The sequence below is a fragment of the Cebidichthys violaceus genome, unplaced genomic scaffold (assembly GCF_023349555.1).
Source record: "Cebidichthys violaceus isolate CVI_PGR_0920_01 unplaced genomic scaffold, fCebVio1.0.p SCAF_28, whole genome shotgun sequence".
Classification (NCBI taxonomy): Eukaryota; Metazoa; Chordata; class Actinopteri; order Perciformes; family Stichaeidae; genus Cebidichthys; species Cebidichthys violaceus.
This window is the reverse complement of record NW_027176461.1, coordinates 4,161,061-4,178,051: the sequence shown is the minus strand read 5'-3', so window position 1 is coordinate 4,178,051 and position 16,991 is coordinate 4,161,061. Positions and strand designations below refer to the sequence as shown.

Below are 16,991 nucleotides of genomic sequence, written 5' to 3'. Positions count from 1 at the left end.
TGCAATTAGCTTAATGTTAGCCTAACACTTAAGGAGGACTCCAGCGATTAAGACCTGTATTTATATTAAGTTTGGGGACTTTGGAGACACATATTGAAAAAAAGAAATATGACTTTTAGTCACTAGGTTGGGTCAAACTTTAAAAAAAAAAAACTCAATGCTACATTTCCCATAATCAAACTTGATAGCATTTCTTAGATCATATCTACCTTACTTTACTCCTTAAGTTTCTCAACTTACGCTTTCTGTTCAATTAGGGAATTCCAAATTGAGATGACCTTGATGACATCACTATGACATCATCAGGGTTTTTTTTTGTCTGACTCGATGAAGCTCCTTCACACAAGCTGAAAACGCACTGACCATGACGAGTCCACTGAGCTCGATGTGTAAAATGGACGGAGTCCCCCTTTAAACGTTCTTAGTAACAATTAATAATGAAACACTGTTATGTCAGTAGTAATATTCTAGGAAGTTAACAACTTAACTGTTTTGGTCAGTGGCCAATAAGACAATAAGTCTCAGCCGTGCCCTTTAATATTGAAGTGATTTTCTGATTAGTTAAAGGCCATTTGACTGATGCAGGAAGCAATAAATAAACTATGTGTAGTCACACAGTTTGTATGTGTACAAATACACACTGTACTGCAGGTCTGTCACTACTGTAGCAACACATAATACAGTCTTCACTTATTGAAATTACCTCTAAGGCAGAATCAGGCACTAGATAATTTGACTGTGGCTGATGTTTATTTCCAAGGGCTATCTAAGCGTAGCCTCCTGATATGTACCCTGACATGTTCATACAAATGTAAACATTCAATGATATTGCACTGAAGCAGCGTATTAACATGTTGAAAAAAATTTGTCAGTACACATACTTTTATACTTATAAAGTGCTTGGATGTAAAAAATATTTGAGCAGGAATAAACTTTCACCATTCCTTCATCAAATTTCAGACACAGGTGGGAGGCGCCACAGCAAAATTAAACCAGGGTTTTGTGTGAAAGCCATAGACAGGGAAACTCAAATGAGCTGCCTGAAGCAAAATGCAAATACAAAAAAAGCAAAGGCTCTGTGTCGCTGTGATTTGGTTTCAGTATTTACGTCCAGAAAATGTCAAACAATCTTCCCATGCTCTCTTGCCTGCAAAAAAAAAAAAAGAAGAGAAAAACATACATAAAAGTAGCAGTTAAAGCCTATTCATTTTCCGTAATTCAAATTATATTCATTTCTTTTCTACATTAAGAATTTCAGCAGGCAGTTATATATTATCAAGCTGTTTCAGTGGTGGATGAAGTAAAGGGGCATTCTCTCATGGGACTATTTATCGTGCACTCCAACAGGCCTCAGAGGTATATCCCACAGACATACTCTCTCTCTCTCTCTCTCTCTCTCTCTCTCTCTCTCTCTCTCTCTCTCTCTCTCTCATCCATTTAACTCATCACCCATTTGCACTTCCCTCCTTCGGTCCATTTACACATCTATTGATCTTCCCACCTCTTCCTGTCTCTCACACTGACCTTGTCGCTGCTGGTGGAGTGTGTTGGGTGCGTTTCTCCCGACTCCAGGCTCAGGACAGACAGGCCGGAGTCTATTAGTTCCTCTTTGAAAGAAAACCAACACTAGTTTAGTTATATGTCATCCGCATAGCAGAAATGTCGGCTCCATCGAAAGCTATTGCGTACCTGTGTTTGTGTTGCTGATGTTGCACTTGGCGAGCTCTACAGGCTGGACAGAGCTCGGCTGTAGCGAGGCACAGGCTTTTTCAGCAGAGGGGGAGCTGGGAGCGGCGGGGAGGGTGCTGTCTTTTTTAATACATTCAGGTTCAGAAGCCTGCTGCTGGGCAACAGGAGGAGCAGGCGGACCACCTCCCTGATCCTGAGGACTGACATCATCCTGCTTGGCACTTTCCAGAGGCTGCTGTGGCCCCTGCACTTTGTGTTGGGTCTGTTTAGGTGAGGAAGCTTTTAAGGACCTCGCACTTCTCGATTCTGAGCAGGCAGAGTCCTGAGAGCCTGTGGTTTGCTTTGTGTGAGCCCCCTGGATGAGCGCCTCTGAGAAACGTACTTTCTTCTCCGAACCCTGCGGGGACGAGGCCTCTGCCTTACCCTGAGTGGAGGCTGCTGCGGTTCCACTCGCTTCCTCAGATGCACTCAGTGAATTTGGGTTGGGCGACAGCTTCAATTTCGAGTCCTCATCTTTCTGATCTTCTACCTCGGCATCTGTGAGGGCGTCGAGTTCCTCCAAAAACTCTTCTAACGATGTGTCAGTAGACTAGAGGATGAGATAGACAAATCATGTTTGTAGTGACATTTATGAAGCAAGACAGTTTTACACTCACACAGGTTTGATATCTCACCTGTAGGTTCTCTCCGTCTTCATTTGCCTGCCATCTAAAAAAATAAATAAAGGGAGTTTTATTGAAAGCTGTTCTGTAACAACTTAAAAAGAGTGTGTTGTCTGTTGCTCTTTGAAAGTGCATTATAAGAGAAAGTAAAGGATGAGAGAAGTGGAGACAGATGGCTGTATTTAGGTTAGCTCTAGCTAGCTTTAGTCTCAGCTGCCTTAGTGGCCTGTGAGCTGCCGCTCGCTACGCTACAATTTATTCCGTCCCTTCCTGACTGACGAGACGGCGCAGGTTCTCATCCAGGCTCTTGTCATCTCCCGCCTGGTCTACTGCAACTCTCTACTCGCCGGAGCCCCGGCGTCGGCCATCAGACCTCTGGAGCTTTGTCCAGAAAGCCGCAGCTCGCCTGGTGTTCAATCGCCCCAAGTTCTCCCACACAACTTCCTTTCTCCGTTCTCTACACTGGCTCCCTGTAAGAGCTCGCATCCAGTCTAAGACTCTGGTGCTAGCCTACAGGGCAGTGAAAGGAACAGCTCCTTCCTATCTCCAGGCCATGGTCAAGCCTTACACCCCCGCCCGACCACTTCGCTCTGCTGCCTCGGGGCGATCGGTCGCCCCGTCGCTCAGAGGTCCTGGCGGCCGATCGACCCGGTGACGGCTGTTTTCTGTCCTGGCCCCACAGTGGTGGAATGAACTTCCCACTGACGTCAGGACAGCGGAGTCGCTGCCCATCTTTCGGCGCAGGCTGAAAACCCACCTCTTCAGGAAGTGCTACCCTGAGCCTTCCACTTAGCGCTTATTGTTTTCATACTAGCTTGTTGCACTTATTGTATTCGTATTACTTATAGCACTAACTGTTTTTCTTGTTTCTGCACTGTACTTTGGCTCTGAGTTATGCTCTGCTTCATGCTCTTAGATGCTTGTTTGGAAAAGGAAATGTACTTATGACTTCTGGTGACTCGTAGTTCTTTTGATTACCAATGTTGATGCACTTATTGTAAGTCGCTTTGAATAAAAGCGTCTGCTAAATGACTGTAATGTAATGTAATGTAATGTAATTCCCAGCTGTGAAAGCAGCTCGCCCTGCTAACAAGAGTCTGTGAGGACACGCCTGCATGCTGTTTTGCACCGTCCCCTGACCCTTTCCTAGCGCCATCACTGAGACGCATGGGGAGGAAAATCATCTGGCACATTACATTTTCACACTAAAAGGCCACGATGCCTCACTCCTGGGTCTGTGGCCTCGTGGCTTTTTGAGATGACGCAATGCTTGTGTAACAACACACACTGAAAGCCTCCTCACCCACCCAGCACAGTAAGCTTGTTTCACAACACAGGATGGCTGGAGGAGAAAGAGAAATCCATGCAGTGAGACACAAACGAAGCCTTCTGGGTTATTTAGTCAGCTGCCACAAGTTCTAAATCGAGCCTCGTGACATCCGGGGGAACGCGCTGGAGAACAGCAGCCTTCCTTTAATCGTTTCACGTATTTCACTCGTCATAGTATGTTTTCCCGTAACACTTAATTGAGGCTGTGTGTGAGAGATCGTGCCCCGTGTTCAATCAACTGTAACGTCAGGTCGTTGTGTGCGTGGCACTAATGTAGATGATGTTCAGCTGCTACTGACCTCCTGGCTCTCCCAGTCAGGCGATCTATGCCTTTTGCTTTACTGCTCATCACCAGCACGTCTTTAGCTCCCTTGTCTTTGCCTCGCTTCTCATGACCTAGGACAGAAGAATACCAAAGGTTGAGTCACAATGAAATGACTTTTTACATACAAAGACAGTTCTCATTTCCTGTTTCAACAAAAATATCAAATTATAGCTGCAAGATGCTCTCAGAATGCGAAATAAGAAGAATTCACAAAAAGGTCTCAGAGCTTTTCTGTACGCTGTATGATGATTTTAAATATTGAAGCGTGGGATATCGCACCTGCTCGGGACGATCCTCTTCTAGCATTTCGTCCACCTGAAACAGAAAGAAAGTGATTCAATACAAAGGAAACAGGACTCAGGTAATGGAAACATCACGTTATCGTCATACTGTGACGTGAACGGTCCTTTTCCTCATCTTCTCACCTCTGCTGGAGGGTCCCCAGTCTCTGTCAGGGAGGGATTTGTCTGAAAACCTAAAAGCAGAGGTTCAGTGAAGACAGAGACACAAACCAATGCGAGCATGTGTCTTGCTCATGTCTCATAATCGCTGTTTGTTGAGGGGGCATAACGGCCCATCTCCACCCCATCAACAGGCTCTTCTGACATTCAAGTATCATTATTGTACATCTGTTATGTAAATTTGAGATTCTGCAGGATCAGTGAGTGGTTTTTGCTGCATGAGTCACACTCTTGCATTTCACATCCAGTGAAGCTATCTACATTGTTGAATCAAAAACACACTTCCTCTTCTATTCTTACCCGAGGGCCTTGTTTAAGCCTCGCCAAATAAGGCAAGGTATTCCATCCCTTATCCCGAGTTAAAAATAGCCGCTCCTCTTTTGTCTCTTTACATTTTGAAGCTTCCTTAAACAGCACATCCATTCACTCCGCAACTCTTTGTACCACAGCCCGGTTTGTTTGACATCTAACAAACACTTACAATGACGGAGCTGTATCTCATTCCTGCTGTAATCAAACTGAATCCTCACAGTGTGAGAATACACAACCAGATATGCTTACACACTGTTGCTTACATAACTGGTCAAACAAGGATACAAGGATACAAGGACACATGCCTGAAAGGTAATTATTTTGCGTAATAATTGAGCAATGTCTCGCGACTTCACGAGATCTAGACTCGTGAGCGCCTCATCGAACGGATCCTTCCACTGAATAATCTAAATAGAAAGACGTTCCAGATGTTCTTCAAGGTTAGTTTGTTATCTACATCTGCACCAACAGTGAATGACGCTTTGCACTAACTTCGGAAGTAGAAGAAGAGGAGTGAAGCATTGATTCTTAAAATAACTGCTAGCTAGGCAGGGGGATTTTGCCTGATATCAACTAGTTACACTCTGTTTTCATCTTCAGCCTGACATTGCCTCCACTTTAATTGATTTTTATGTGGGGGGGGGGGGGGGTAAATTTTTCCGAATCAATCATTTTAAGACGACAGGTGACAGGTGTGCCGGTGTAAGTGGAGCTTATGCTAAGGTAAGCTAGCTAGCTGCTGGCATACAGACATTAGAGTGGCATCAATCTTCTCATGAAGTCTCAGCAAGACGATGTATAATATTTCCCAACTGAGGGTGGATTATTAGTGCTGTGCCAATGTCATTAAATTACACGATGTAAGTAAAACAATGTTTCATAACTCATTGAAGACTAGAGGATAGAGACGTAGATCCCCAACACCTACAGTAACTGGACAAATAACACACTGGAATTAGATTCCATTTCCTGGAATTGAATTGAATTCTCCAATATAAAAATAGAGGGAGCCAATGAAATATCACCCGGAGGGACAGCTGTAAGAAATCTAAGACATCAGCAGCGGTGCCTTGGGAAGTCTGAGTGCTAAGAAGCCTTACATGTTCTCAGATTTGTCCACGTCCCACGCCCGTTTCCACTGGCCCTTGGCGTTTTTGTGGCGTGCCACTCTGTCCCTGTCGATCTGCTCGCGCTCTTTCTTCCACCTCACATACTCCTCCTGCTCCTCTTTCGACGTGGGGATGTTGAGGTCTGTGCTGGCCTGCAGGCTCTCGGGCTCCTTTAGCAGACACAAAACAGTTGTGTTTGAAATATGCAATACGTCCGAAGCATCGCGTCAAGCACGGCTGCTCATGAAACAGCTTCCTCATCTCTAAACAAATAACTGAACAGCAACAGGGCGATATACAGATCAGTGGGGTTCAAAAGAAAAGGAGCAAACAAGGATATTATTTTCATGGGTTCCACTTTACTGTAAATGCGAAGCGCTGCATCACTGTAAACACTGATGATGAGTATCGGATAATTCCAGTCGGCTTCCATTTAAATACAAAGAGCTACTTGTTTGTCTACCGTGACGACTGCAAGGCAACACAATCAAAAATCTTTGAGATAATATTCCAGGAAAATGGTGTCCAGTAAATGCAATTAGATACCCTTCCTCCATTCCCCTCTTAACCTGTTTATTGATTACTGCCACGAGAGCAGAAAGGATTGCTTGCTGATGCTAAAGAGAGATGTGATGCAGGCTCTTTAACACATCAAAGGGGACAGAGGCTGTGTGCTCTCGTTACAAAAGCCCTGGAGCGAACCAGGACTACAAACACCGCCGTGCTCCGATGGAAAGCACGTAAAAGACCAGCAGTCCCTGAGGGAGGAAGTGCTTATGAGTGTCTGTTTTTTGATGTTGCTGTCTGGAGAACAAAAAAAAAAAATCTAATTGTGTGAGTAAAAGGGAAAAACAATCAGCATTTTACGACAGAGAGAGAGAGAGAGAAACGGCACATGATGGGTGATGTTGTCCCTTTAGTTGTGGACCAATCACCGCCAAGTAAACATGTTGCCTTCATGTGTACATTTATTGGAGAACATGGCATCTGTGCTCATCTCTCTGCCCCCCCTCGCCCTCTCCTCTGGCCCCAGGAGAACGTCAGTGTCCACAAGGGAGGCCGCTTCTAGCATGTTCCAACAGGCCGTCTCCTGCTGACACCACAGCCGCCCTGCTAATTAGCACTTTTCAATTTCTCGCCTCCCTGAGGCCTCGCTGGGAGGTTGTCAAGGGGCCGAGGCAGGTAGAGGAGCACAGGGAGTCTGGCCGGTGCTGAGAGAGAGAGAAATTTAGATAGATGCACTGGTTTAGGCCTGAAAATGCCAGAAGAGGTTTTCCTGTTCATTTGTTAAACAAAGCAGCTAACAAATCCAACGGCTGTGTGACCTTTACCCCTTACGCAACACCTACAAACAAACTCTAAGCATCGTATTCCCTTGAGCTCCAGCTGCAAAGCCAGCAAGGTACAGAGAGGCAGAGAGGCACGAACAGCATCACTTGTCGTGCCTTTGAAGCCCACCCTCCCTATTTAGCCTGTTTGTCGCAGGCAGGATCTGCGCGACAGCTCTGAGCTACTCCAGCAGCGTTAACACGTGAGCCGGCGGGAGGCGGACGGGGACGAGCGTGTTGCGTCTTGTCTGCATGTGAGCGTTTGTGATGACAAGCGTATATTTGCATCCCTGTGTGTTTCGTGCGCTCACATAGTGGCGCTGTCATGTGGAAACCTTGTATTCTACATTTGTTTTCATCTATTAGAGATGGTGGCAATATGCATGTTAATATGTTGTGTGTGTGTGTGTGTGTGTTTGTCAACTGAGGCATTGTGGTACCTGGCATTGCTCTGAAAGCCTGTGCTGGTCCTCGGTGTGCTGCTGCCCTTGTTTAACCCCGTCCTGTCACAGAGGAGAGACAAGAAACAAAAGGAAGATCAACACAACAACAATAAAGGTGACACAGCAACTTGTTGCCAATTAAACACGGTTGAAAAGAGGCACATTACTTCCGCCTTAAACTTTGAAAACAAATCAAGCGAGAGCACAGACTGAGGATTTGGGGGCCTACACTGCCCCCAAGTGGACTGATAGTGCTACTGCTTAATTTGGCACCATCTGGGTCAGTTTTAAATGTCCGCTCTGCAATGAGGTCACCAAGCAGAGTGCAGTTTGCAGGTGGCTGAATTTCAGCGGTTTGGAAAATGAAACTCACCTTATTGCAGGTGTGGATTTAGTTTTTTTGAGTGTACTTCTGCAAAGATGTACTCCGGCGATCACAGTGGATGAGTCATGTTGCCGTTAACAGCAACATTTGAACAGTGTCGAGGGAGGAGCAACAATAAATGCTGGACAGAGTGGTCTAGTGCACCTGCAGACGCTCTCCTCCCCACACCCAAACGCTGCCTGGCTTATACACAAACACAAAAGACCCCTGACTACCTTATTTCTTCTCTTCTTTCTCCTCTCGCTCCTTCTTCCTCTCCCTCTCTGACCCTTTACTGGCACCTTGCCAGGCCCGTCTCTTTGGTAGCATAATGAGCCTTTTCACAGTGAGAAGGCAGTCGAATGTTAATTAGATCAAATCGGTCCTTTCAGGATGGTGGGAATGGGGAAACAATTGTGCCAGAGGAGAGCAGACCACTTAAGGTTGCAGAGGAGAAATGGAGGCTGGAAACAGACGGTGGGCTGCCAGGAGTCTCTCCCTTTCTCTCCTCCTCCCCGCCCCCTTTTTTTCCCTCACTCCCTCCCTCTGCATTTCCTTTCTCCTGAGTGTGAACTGACAGTTTTGTCTTGACGTACTTCCAGGCATTACAATCTGCCTGCGACTCTGCCAAATAACCACACCCTTCTCGCAGTCATTATGTATTTACGCACACGCTCATTAGAAAATATTTCAGAGGCCATCCTCCCATCAACACCCTTTTGCAGCTCTCATTATGTAAATGTCATATTATGTAAACAGGGACCACGTGGAAACCAGTTCTCTGGGACTCACAGATGACTGGTGTACTGGAGCGCTGGCCACGGTTCAAGTGCTGATGCAGTCCACATGATAAATGAAGGGGGACAGACCCGAAATAAAGGCAAAGGGAGCGGCTCAGCGTATCAGCCAATCAGAGGTAGATGTATATATACATATTTAGCAAGAGCCTCCAATGGCTTTGTGTTCGGAGACCCCTCCCACATCTGTGTTTACAGTGGTGAGGATCAGCTGTCTGTGCTGTGCATTAAGTCATTGATTGAGCAGCCTGTGTGTGTGTGTGTGTGTGTGTGTGTGTGTGTGTGTGTGTGTGTGTGTGTGTGTATGTGTGTGTGTGTGTGTGTGTGTGTGTGTGTGTGTGTGTGTGTGTGTCAGACTGAAGCAGAGCAGCTGTTCCAGAGTTTCTGCATACCCGGGGGGGGGGGGGGGGGGGGGGGGGGGGGCGGGTAGTTCAATGACAGTGTGGCATTTCACAGCCTGGCCGGAGGCACTGCATGTGCACGTGCCTCTGCCGTATCTGCGGTAAACATGGAATCTGAGACCGACAGTATATAGTGAAGCTGTTGATGTTAAACATGCCATCTCTGATCTCATACTACCAATAACAAGGCCTTTTGATAGGACAAGAGCTATGAAAGCATCGATCTATCTTGCACGGCCCTAGAGGGACTCTGTGAACTTAACAGGCCAAAAGGAATCTAAACCCAAAAGTTTGAGTGAGTTTTCCTTCGCTAAAAAAATAGCAAAGGCACTACAGAGGGAGAAGAGAAGACAAATGATCTATCAGATCTGAGTGGGATTAACCTACTAAAGGTAGAAGTAGGCATCCAGGCCTTTTTGAAGGTGAGTTTCTACAGCACATCTACCAACAGCTCTATTAGTAGCCCCCCTCCGTTGATCCCACACCAGTCAGTCACAGTCCCAGTCCACCTCCTGTCCACAGACCATTGTGCTCCATCACTGGAGGGGAGTGGCCAGCCCACATGTCTGACATCTATGTAAAACACTTCGGTGCAGCACGAGAACGAACAAAGGGGGGGGTCAGGGAGTGGAAACGGGCAGGAGGGTGCATGCCGGGGGTTTTAAATGCTGAAGCGTACGATCAATGGAGTGCTCACAGTGTCCGATTCAGACCTGTTCTGCTGCGTCTCTCTTGGTCATGTGAGGTGGCTGATTCCCCCTCCCAGCTGACTCCACACGCCTCGCCTGTCCGTCATCTGTAGGGCTCTTGATGTCCGGAGGGCCTGGCCTCCTCTCTGGCCTCTCGCTCACCACCCTCTTGCCCTGGAGAGACAGTTACTCATATTAGGGTATCATATGTGTAGCAACAGAGCCAAACCGTGTCATGTCCAAAACATGCACAAAGATTATTCATTTCAGGGTTGAAATTTGTAATTTTGTAATACAACCTTTTTCATTCATGTGCACAAATCAGAACATTCACAGCTGCACATCTTTAGCCACACTAGTCTGCCGGTCGGACCAACACACTTCAGTCCACCAGAAGGAAATATCCCAAAAACTACTGGATGCAAATGTGGTACAGATATCCACGGTGCCCACAGAATGTATCATAATGACTTTGGGGATCCCCAATTCTTTGGCTTATGAACAATTACCTGCAAAACTAATGACCATCAGCCTCAGTTGTTCTCTTTTTTTACTGCTAATGAGCAAACATTAACATGATAACACTCTACACTCGGTTTACTGTGAGCATATTAGCATGCTAATGTTAGCATTTAGATCAAAGCAAAGCAAAGTTGAAAAAAAGCGCCTGCTGAGTAGCGTTAAAAGCTCTGACTCCATGGATCTGATATAGATGTAGGTCTTGTTAATAGTTCATATTATATAACAATCATAACATGTGTAACGTGTTAACAATAAAAAAAAATAATAATAACATCCAAAATGTTGTCGGTTGTCCGACCTATCCCAGCCACACTTCTGCAGAATGCATCACTGGACAAACTCTACACTGCATATCCATCACTCTTAAGTGCTCCTGCTTTCTTTGCGAGTTATCTTACTTGCTTTAAACCTAAAACCTATTGGTTGATCACATCGCTTTCAGCTAGGTGCACTTATTGATTTGAATGAGGAATTACGTTTGTGTTATTCCTTCATGTATTACAGTATAACCTCAGGGTTTTTTTTGGAGGTTTCCTATAATTGTCCTTGTCGCTTTAAGTGTATTTACCTTTTTGCCAGCCATGGTGACCGTTAGCTGCTTCCTGTGGCCTCGGCCAGCACCCTGCGGAGGACCTTCCCCCCCCTTGTCGGGCCCGGCCTCCTGCTGTCCTTTCCCAGCCGGTGAGCCACCGCTGAATGGCTTCGTGACCACCACACGACTATCCTGCTCCCAACCAGAGACACAAACAAATATGTTGTGGCTTCTTATCCTTATTGGCTTTCAGCAATAATAGCAGTGCTTTGACGCAAGAGCTTTTCAACAATTATTTCAGCTCTTAAGTCCGTCCGCTCATATTGAGAAACTCACACTGGTGGACTTGCTGATTGTGATGGTAAGATCCTCAGCTTTGCCCTTGCGGCTCTGTAGCGCCATTCCTTCCTCTTCTGCCCTCTTCCTGTCCTCCTCCACCTCCTAAACACGACGCAATGAAAACAACAGATTAATCAGGAAGCCTAAAAATACTCCAGGCTCTCACAGAAAAGACACGTGCCCCAGACATGTATTTCTACAACTGATGAATTTTGGACTCCACAGAGGCCTCTCTCCATGCAAGCACTACCTTGTGCCTCTTCATGAGCGCTTCATTCTTCCTGCGGAGAGCCTCGATCTTCTTGTCCAGCTCCTGGTCCCGCTCATGATCCCTCTTGGGCATCATCTCACTGGGGGTCTGGGAAGAGACACATCAGATCAGTAACCTCACATGTAAAAATGAAGGCCTTGTGTGCAAACTTTGTCTTTAGTGCACTAACTGAACTTGTTTTGTATTTTTAGCTTTTATGCACCGTATGAATTTTGTTGAGTACAGATGCCAAAACAAAACCCTTTTTTTCAACCTTACTTTGATAATAACAGTAGCCAAGGAAAAAGTATAAACTGGCAACTATCTGATTAAAACAATGATCACAACTCTGAGCATGCATGCCAGCTTTTGGTATTTGAGGGTTTTCAGTGCACCACTGCGTGCACTGCGATAACACACGGCACTGAGACACTCTCACACCCACCACAGATGGAGCATTCATTAAGAAGCTCGGTTACACAGAGAGAATGCATATGCTGAGCATCCTAAAAATCCAAATGCGGTCAGCAGGGCATGCCTCCTCACACGACAAGAGGCCCCGTACTGAAAATGTCCATGCGCTCTCATGGAGCAGCAACTAGGTGTGTGTGTGTGTGTGTGTGTGTGTGTGTGGGTAACACTTCCTTTCTTTAAAATCCCTCTTTAACATACTGTGTCAACTGCAAAGATGGGCCCGCGAGCTGCTGAGATGAAGAAATGTGCACAAATATTCAAAAGAGGCAAGAATAGGATATTATCACAGAGTGATAATGAGGGGGGGGGGGGGTGTCAACCATGCCCAACACAGAGATCTCATTTCAGCCTGCAGCAGCTTCCTGTTCCCTCTCCAATCTGGTCTGTGAAGTCTCTCTGGATTTGTGTGGTTCCTTCACCGTGACCGTGACTGTGAATGGTGACGGAGGGACTCCTCTCTACCGCCCTCTTTAAAGACCAAGATCACTAGAGGTTCAGGTCAGGTGTAGGACACGTCACAGATGCAATGAAAGAAGAAGCCGCATTAAAAGCGCTGTACTGCGCAACCTGTTTTAAAGGGATAGCACCACATTTTGGGGAATTTAACTCATTCACTTTCTTGACTCTGTGCCAGCTGCCTGCCTGTAGCTTCACATGTAACGGACAGTCATGAAAGTGGTGTCGACCCTCAGCATTAAGACTGGTGACAAGGCAGCTCCTCCCTCATATAAAATGCAACATATTGTTTCAAAGACAACAAAAGACATTTCTTTTCTCAAACAAATGGGTCACTTGCGCTCAGCTTGAAGTTTAAGCTTTAAGAAGACACCAAAATGTAACTTCCAACAGATGTTAGGCTGTGATAGATAAATATGTGTCAACCTTTTAGAAAAGGTGGGATCAGAGTTATGAGTTTGATGGTTGCATTTTGCAGGCCAGCATTTATTTTCATCTTGTACACAAAGTTTTCATTCAGCCCACAAACAGCAGCGCTCTGTGAATACGCAAAGAACGACAACAGACAAAGGAACTCTCGACTCAATCAGCTAAAACAAGTGTGTCCCACTTTGAATCAATCACTGACTGTTGTTAATCAGAGCTGAGGACAAGTGACAATAGAAAAGTTGCCTCCGCTGCTTGTTGAAACTACGAAAACACACAATTCCTTTTAAAGGACCCCGCTCTGTAGAAAGGGGTCAGACCTTCATGACAGACACAGGAAGTAGATGTGCCAAAGTCAGTCATTCGACGACAGAGTGGAGGCTGCTCTCTGTGATATTAGCACAGAACGATGAATCACAGCGAGCGCGCGAGAGACCGAAGCGCACAAAGGCCATCACATTGTGACTGCAAGGAATAACCATAGTGCTTATTCAATCAACGCCGCTGATTCGCCTGCAAACAATAGCTGCCACTGAGATGAAGTTGACTGTTGAGTGAACGTAAGGTGTCAGCACAGACTAATAGTGAAATAACAAAAGCTACACATCCTGAATGCAGTGTGTCAAACCTGCAATGACACGGTGAGCGTGAGCAAAAGTTGGGACTCACTCAGAGAAGCGGCTGGAAAGTGGTTACCTCACGGCTTCTAGTTGTCAGGGTATCCAAACACAACAGACCATGAGGACATACCACCAAGAATAGGCGCAAGGGAGAGACGCTGCCCGACCGGAGTCTCTGCGAGGCCAATGGCGGAGACCGAAGTAAACACACAAAGTGGGGAGACTCTGTTGTGGGGACGGTACCCCTTCTGGGTTCGGCCGACGAGTTCTGTGATGTGTGCAGCATCAATACACAACCACAAAACACAAGGAGACGTTGTGGGTCTGCCAGCGGACGGCACCCATGCCTGGACAGGCAGGCGAAAAGGAAGAGGAGAGAAGGGGGGGGGGGGGGAGACGGGGGGGGGGACCCTGCAGAGAGAAAAGCTGCCAAGGCTTCCTCGCTGCCCAGCGTTCCTGCCACCTACAGGAGCTCCAACAGGGGAGAGAAAGAGCATAACTGAAACGCTGCATGTAGCCACGGCTAAATCTGCGACAGAGCAGACGAGGTAGAGGGGGGAACCAAACACCAGAGAGAGAGCGAGAGAGAGAGAGAGAGCTGTGTGGGAGGAGAAGGGAGAGGAAGGAGAGAGAAGGCACTCACGGGTCTTTCCATGTCAGCGGTAAGAGCTGGGCTGGGTCCAGACGCGAGGCAGCCGAGGCGGCAGAGAGGGCTGCCTGGAGTCGACGATCATGCCTCGATTACAATGAGCCAAGTTGGGCAAGCAGCCAAGACGTCTAACAAACACACAGAGCTCCCCTGTTAACGGATTTCACAGCACCCATCCGCTTGTCCTCTCCCCCCTATCTCTCTCTCTCTCTCTCTCTCGCTCTCTCTCTCTCTCTCTCCAACCCTCCCACCCTCCTGCACATATGCTCTCTCACTCCATCTCGCCCTCTCTAAAGCACTTGCTCTTTCCCCTCCTCACTTATCCTCTGCTCAAAGCATGCTAGTTATATCCCGTCCCACTCCCCACCATCTTTAACAATATTGGCGCTATTGCCTAATTGACACTATAATATATTTTTTTACTGCGTATATATTTATATGTGTCATCTTATGCTTAGCAGCTGCAGCAACTCTATACTATTACTTGTGCTTTTTTAAATTTACATATTAAACTGCTAGTGGCAATAAGATAATAGTTTTATAATATCCATAATTATTTAGTAATTATTTTTCTTTCTACTCTAAAGCCAGGGGTGTATATAAGGCATTCAGGGTTGGTAAATAATGACTTTGGGTCTGTATTTGTGCTGACAATTTATGGTATATGAACGTTTATGATTTCCATCAAATATATAGAAATACAAATATTTTTGTTTCTGTTTTTGAGAATGTTTATATGTAATCATGCTGTGTGTGTTTTCTGTGTGGGAGCTTTCAAACGTCTTTTCTGTAATATCCTTGTGACCACGCGACATTTTGACAAGCTTCTTTTTTTTTTATCCTGATAGGGCTCATTCACATTAAAACATGGCACTCTATAAATCTCAACATCATAAATGAGATGCGTGTTGTTTGTCCCCGCTGTGGTTTCAACAGCTGCGTCTCCTACAAGCTCCAGACTACATGTTTAGGGTACTAAAGAAGCTTCCTAAAGACTAGAGGGGGGGGGGGTGTCTGTAGAATTTCCCACAATTCTTCATGCATGGCATGCTGCCTTTGCCAAAGCCAAGTCTGAGAGCTAATGTCATGCAGCAAACCGGGAGCCTGGCGGACAAATGCCAGAAGCAACAGAGTCAGAGCATTACGGAAACAAACACATCTTTGAAAGTCACCAGTCTGAGCTACATTTCACTCCACATTGCTTACATTCTACATGGATCAGTCCTGCTAATGAGCAAAAGCTTTTAACATATTTTAGCCTACAAGTATTTGAGCTGTTTTTTAAATAATGTTAAGAAATGTCTCGAAAAAAAAGTTTGTGTTTTGATCGTATGTGTCGACTCTTAACATACCTGGAAATTAGTGAAGTATTTGAGTTACAGCAGGTTTATGATCTTTGAATGTCAAATAAAGGATAAGCCGGTAGTTTAATTTTAATATTATAACTTAATTTAAGGGTAATTAAACCTGTACATCAACGAACAAGACCAAGGAACCTTCGGGCTGTACTTTGTGCTACATGCTAACAGTGGCGATGCTAACAGTGGCGATGCTAACACCGTGCCGATGCTAATAGTGGCGATGCTAACAGTGGCGGCTAACAGTGGTGATGCTAACACCGTGCCGGCTAACAGTGGCGGCTAACAGTGGCGATGCTAAATGCAGACTCTGGTTGTCCGTCTTAGTTTAGCGAGTTAGCATGCTAACATTAGCTTATTAGCACTAAGCACTTAGAGTACAGCTGAGGCTGATATGAATGCCGTTAGTTTAGCAGGTGGAGCAAGTGGAAAATGTTAAAATACAGATTATATGTAATTTCAGTCTGGACCAAAGTTGTGGACCAAACAACTGACCAACACGCTGCTAGCAAGTCTAAGAAATAGTTCTATCCTTCACACAAATTAATTCTTCCTTATACTATATGTTTTACTGTCGGGTTAATGTACATTACAGTTATTTAGAATTAGTTAATTATACTTGCTTTTAAACATAACACCAGATTCACTTTCGGGGATAACGCATTATTGATGCTATTGAGTGCATTTACAGTTGGCTAAAAGACAACTTTGATATTTGATATTATTTGATAATTCCCTTTTTTTTAGTCCACACAGTAACTCAAATTCATAATTTAAAGACTTTGAGTTTAGTTTTTTTTTCTTTAGATGGATAGATAACGTTAAATAAGTGAGATATTAAAGTAAAGCTGCACTCACCTCCACATCAGCTGGATTCTGCACCACCATCTTAAAGATGAAGCTGTTTCACACCATGTCCACTAGATGGCGACAAATCAAAGTTAAACTGGAGCCTCCAACACGTGAGGGAGAGTCCTGACTTCTGAGGAGAGGAGGACAAGGAAGAGGACGCCTCCGTCCCCCAGCCTGCTTTCATTGCATGCATCCTATTTGCTCGATTCATTGCGGTTGATGCCCTAAAAATACATGTCATAATATTGTACGATAAATATTGCATGTTTATTATTTCAATCAAAATCTACTGGAGATTAATTGGAATAAGTGAAACAATAATGCGATGAAAAATAATGTGAAATTGAAATAAAGAGTACAAAATGAAATGAATGTACAAAATATTATCCAAAAAAGTGGGTATTTCATGGTTAACAGCATTTCCACTGTTTTCTATAATCAGACAATCGCTTTGCAGTTTTTCCCATTTCTTCTTCACTTAACTTTTCGATAACAGTGCTTTAACACTGTCACCCAAATGAATATGATCGTACAGTGTTTCTTTTGTAGATGGTTTGCACTTCAAACATTCAACTTTGTGCATTGGCAGGAGACATATAGATGT

General features: G+C 45.2%; 1 protein-coding gene across 5 annotated transcripts; it reads right to left on the bottom strand.

Moving 5' to 3' along the window:
* Window positions 1–728: 728 nt before the first annotated feature.
* LOC137880409 (coiled-coil domain-containing protein 9B) lies at window positions 729–16,424 on the bottom strand. 5 transcript variants are annotated; one of them, XM_068721772.1, is made up of 14 exons: window positions 13,659–13,903; window positions 11,553–11,660; window positions 11,300–11,404; window positions 11,000–11,155; window positions 9,934–10,083; window positions 7,656–7,718; window positions 5,879–6,057; window positions 4,431–4,480; window positions 4,285–4,320; window positions 3,980–4,076; window positions 2,364–2,397; window positions 1,690–2,278; window positions 1,525–1,607; window positions 729–1,147 (listed from the first exon to the last, which is right to left on the bottom strand). In XM_068721772.1, exons 1-14 carry the CDS (start codon window positions 13,812–13,814, stop codon window positions 1,121–1,123), a joined length of 1,833 nt encoding a protein of 610 aa, XP_068577873.1. In that variant the 5' UTR covers window positions 13,815–13,903; the 3' UTR covers window positions 729–1,120. The 5 variants fall into 5 exon arrangements, with proteins under 5 accessions (XP_068577873.1, XP_068577872.1, XP_068577874.1 ...); XM_068721771.1 differs by lacking the exon at window positions 729–1,147 and having other exon boundaries at window positions 1,278–1,607; window positions 13,659–13,906; XM_068721773.1 differs by lacking the exons at window positions 729–1,147; window positions 13,659–13,903 and adding an exon at window positions 16,394–16,424 and having other exon boundaries at window positions 1,281–1,607.
* Window positions 16,425–16,991: the final 567 nt, after the last annotated feature.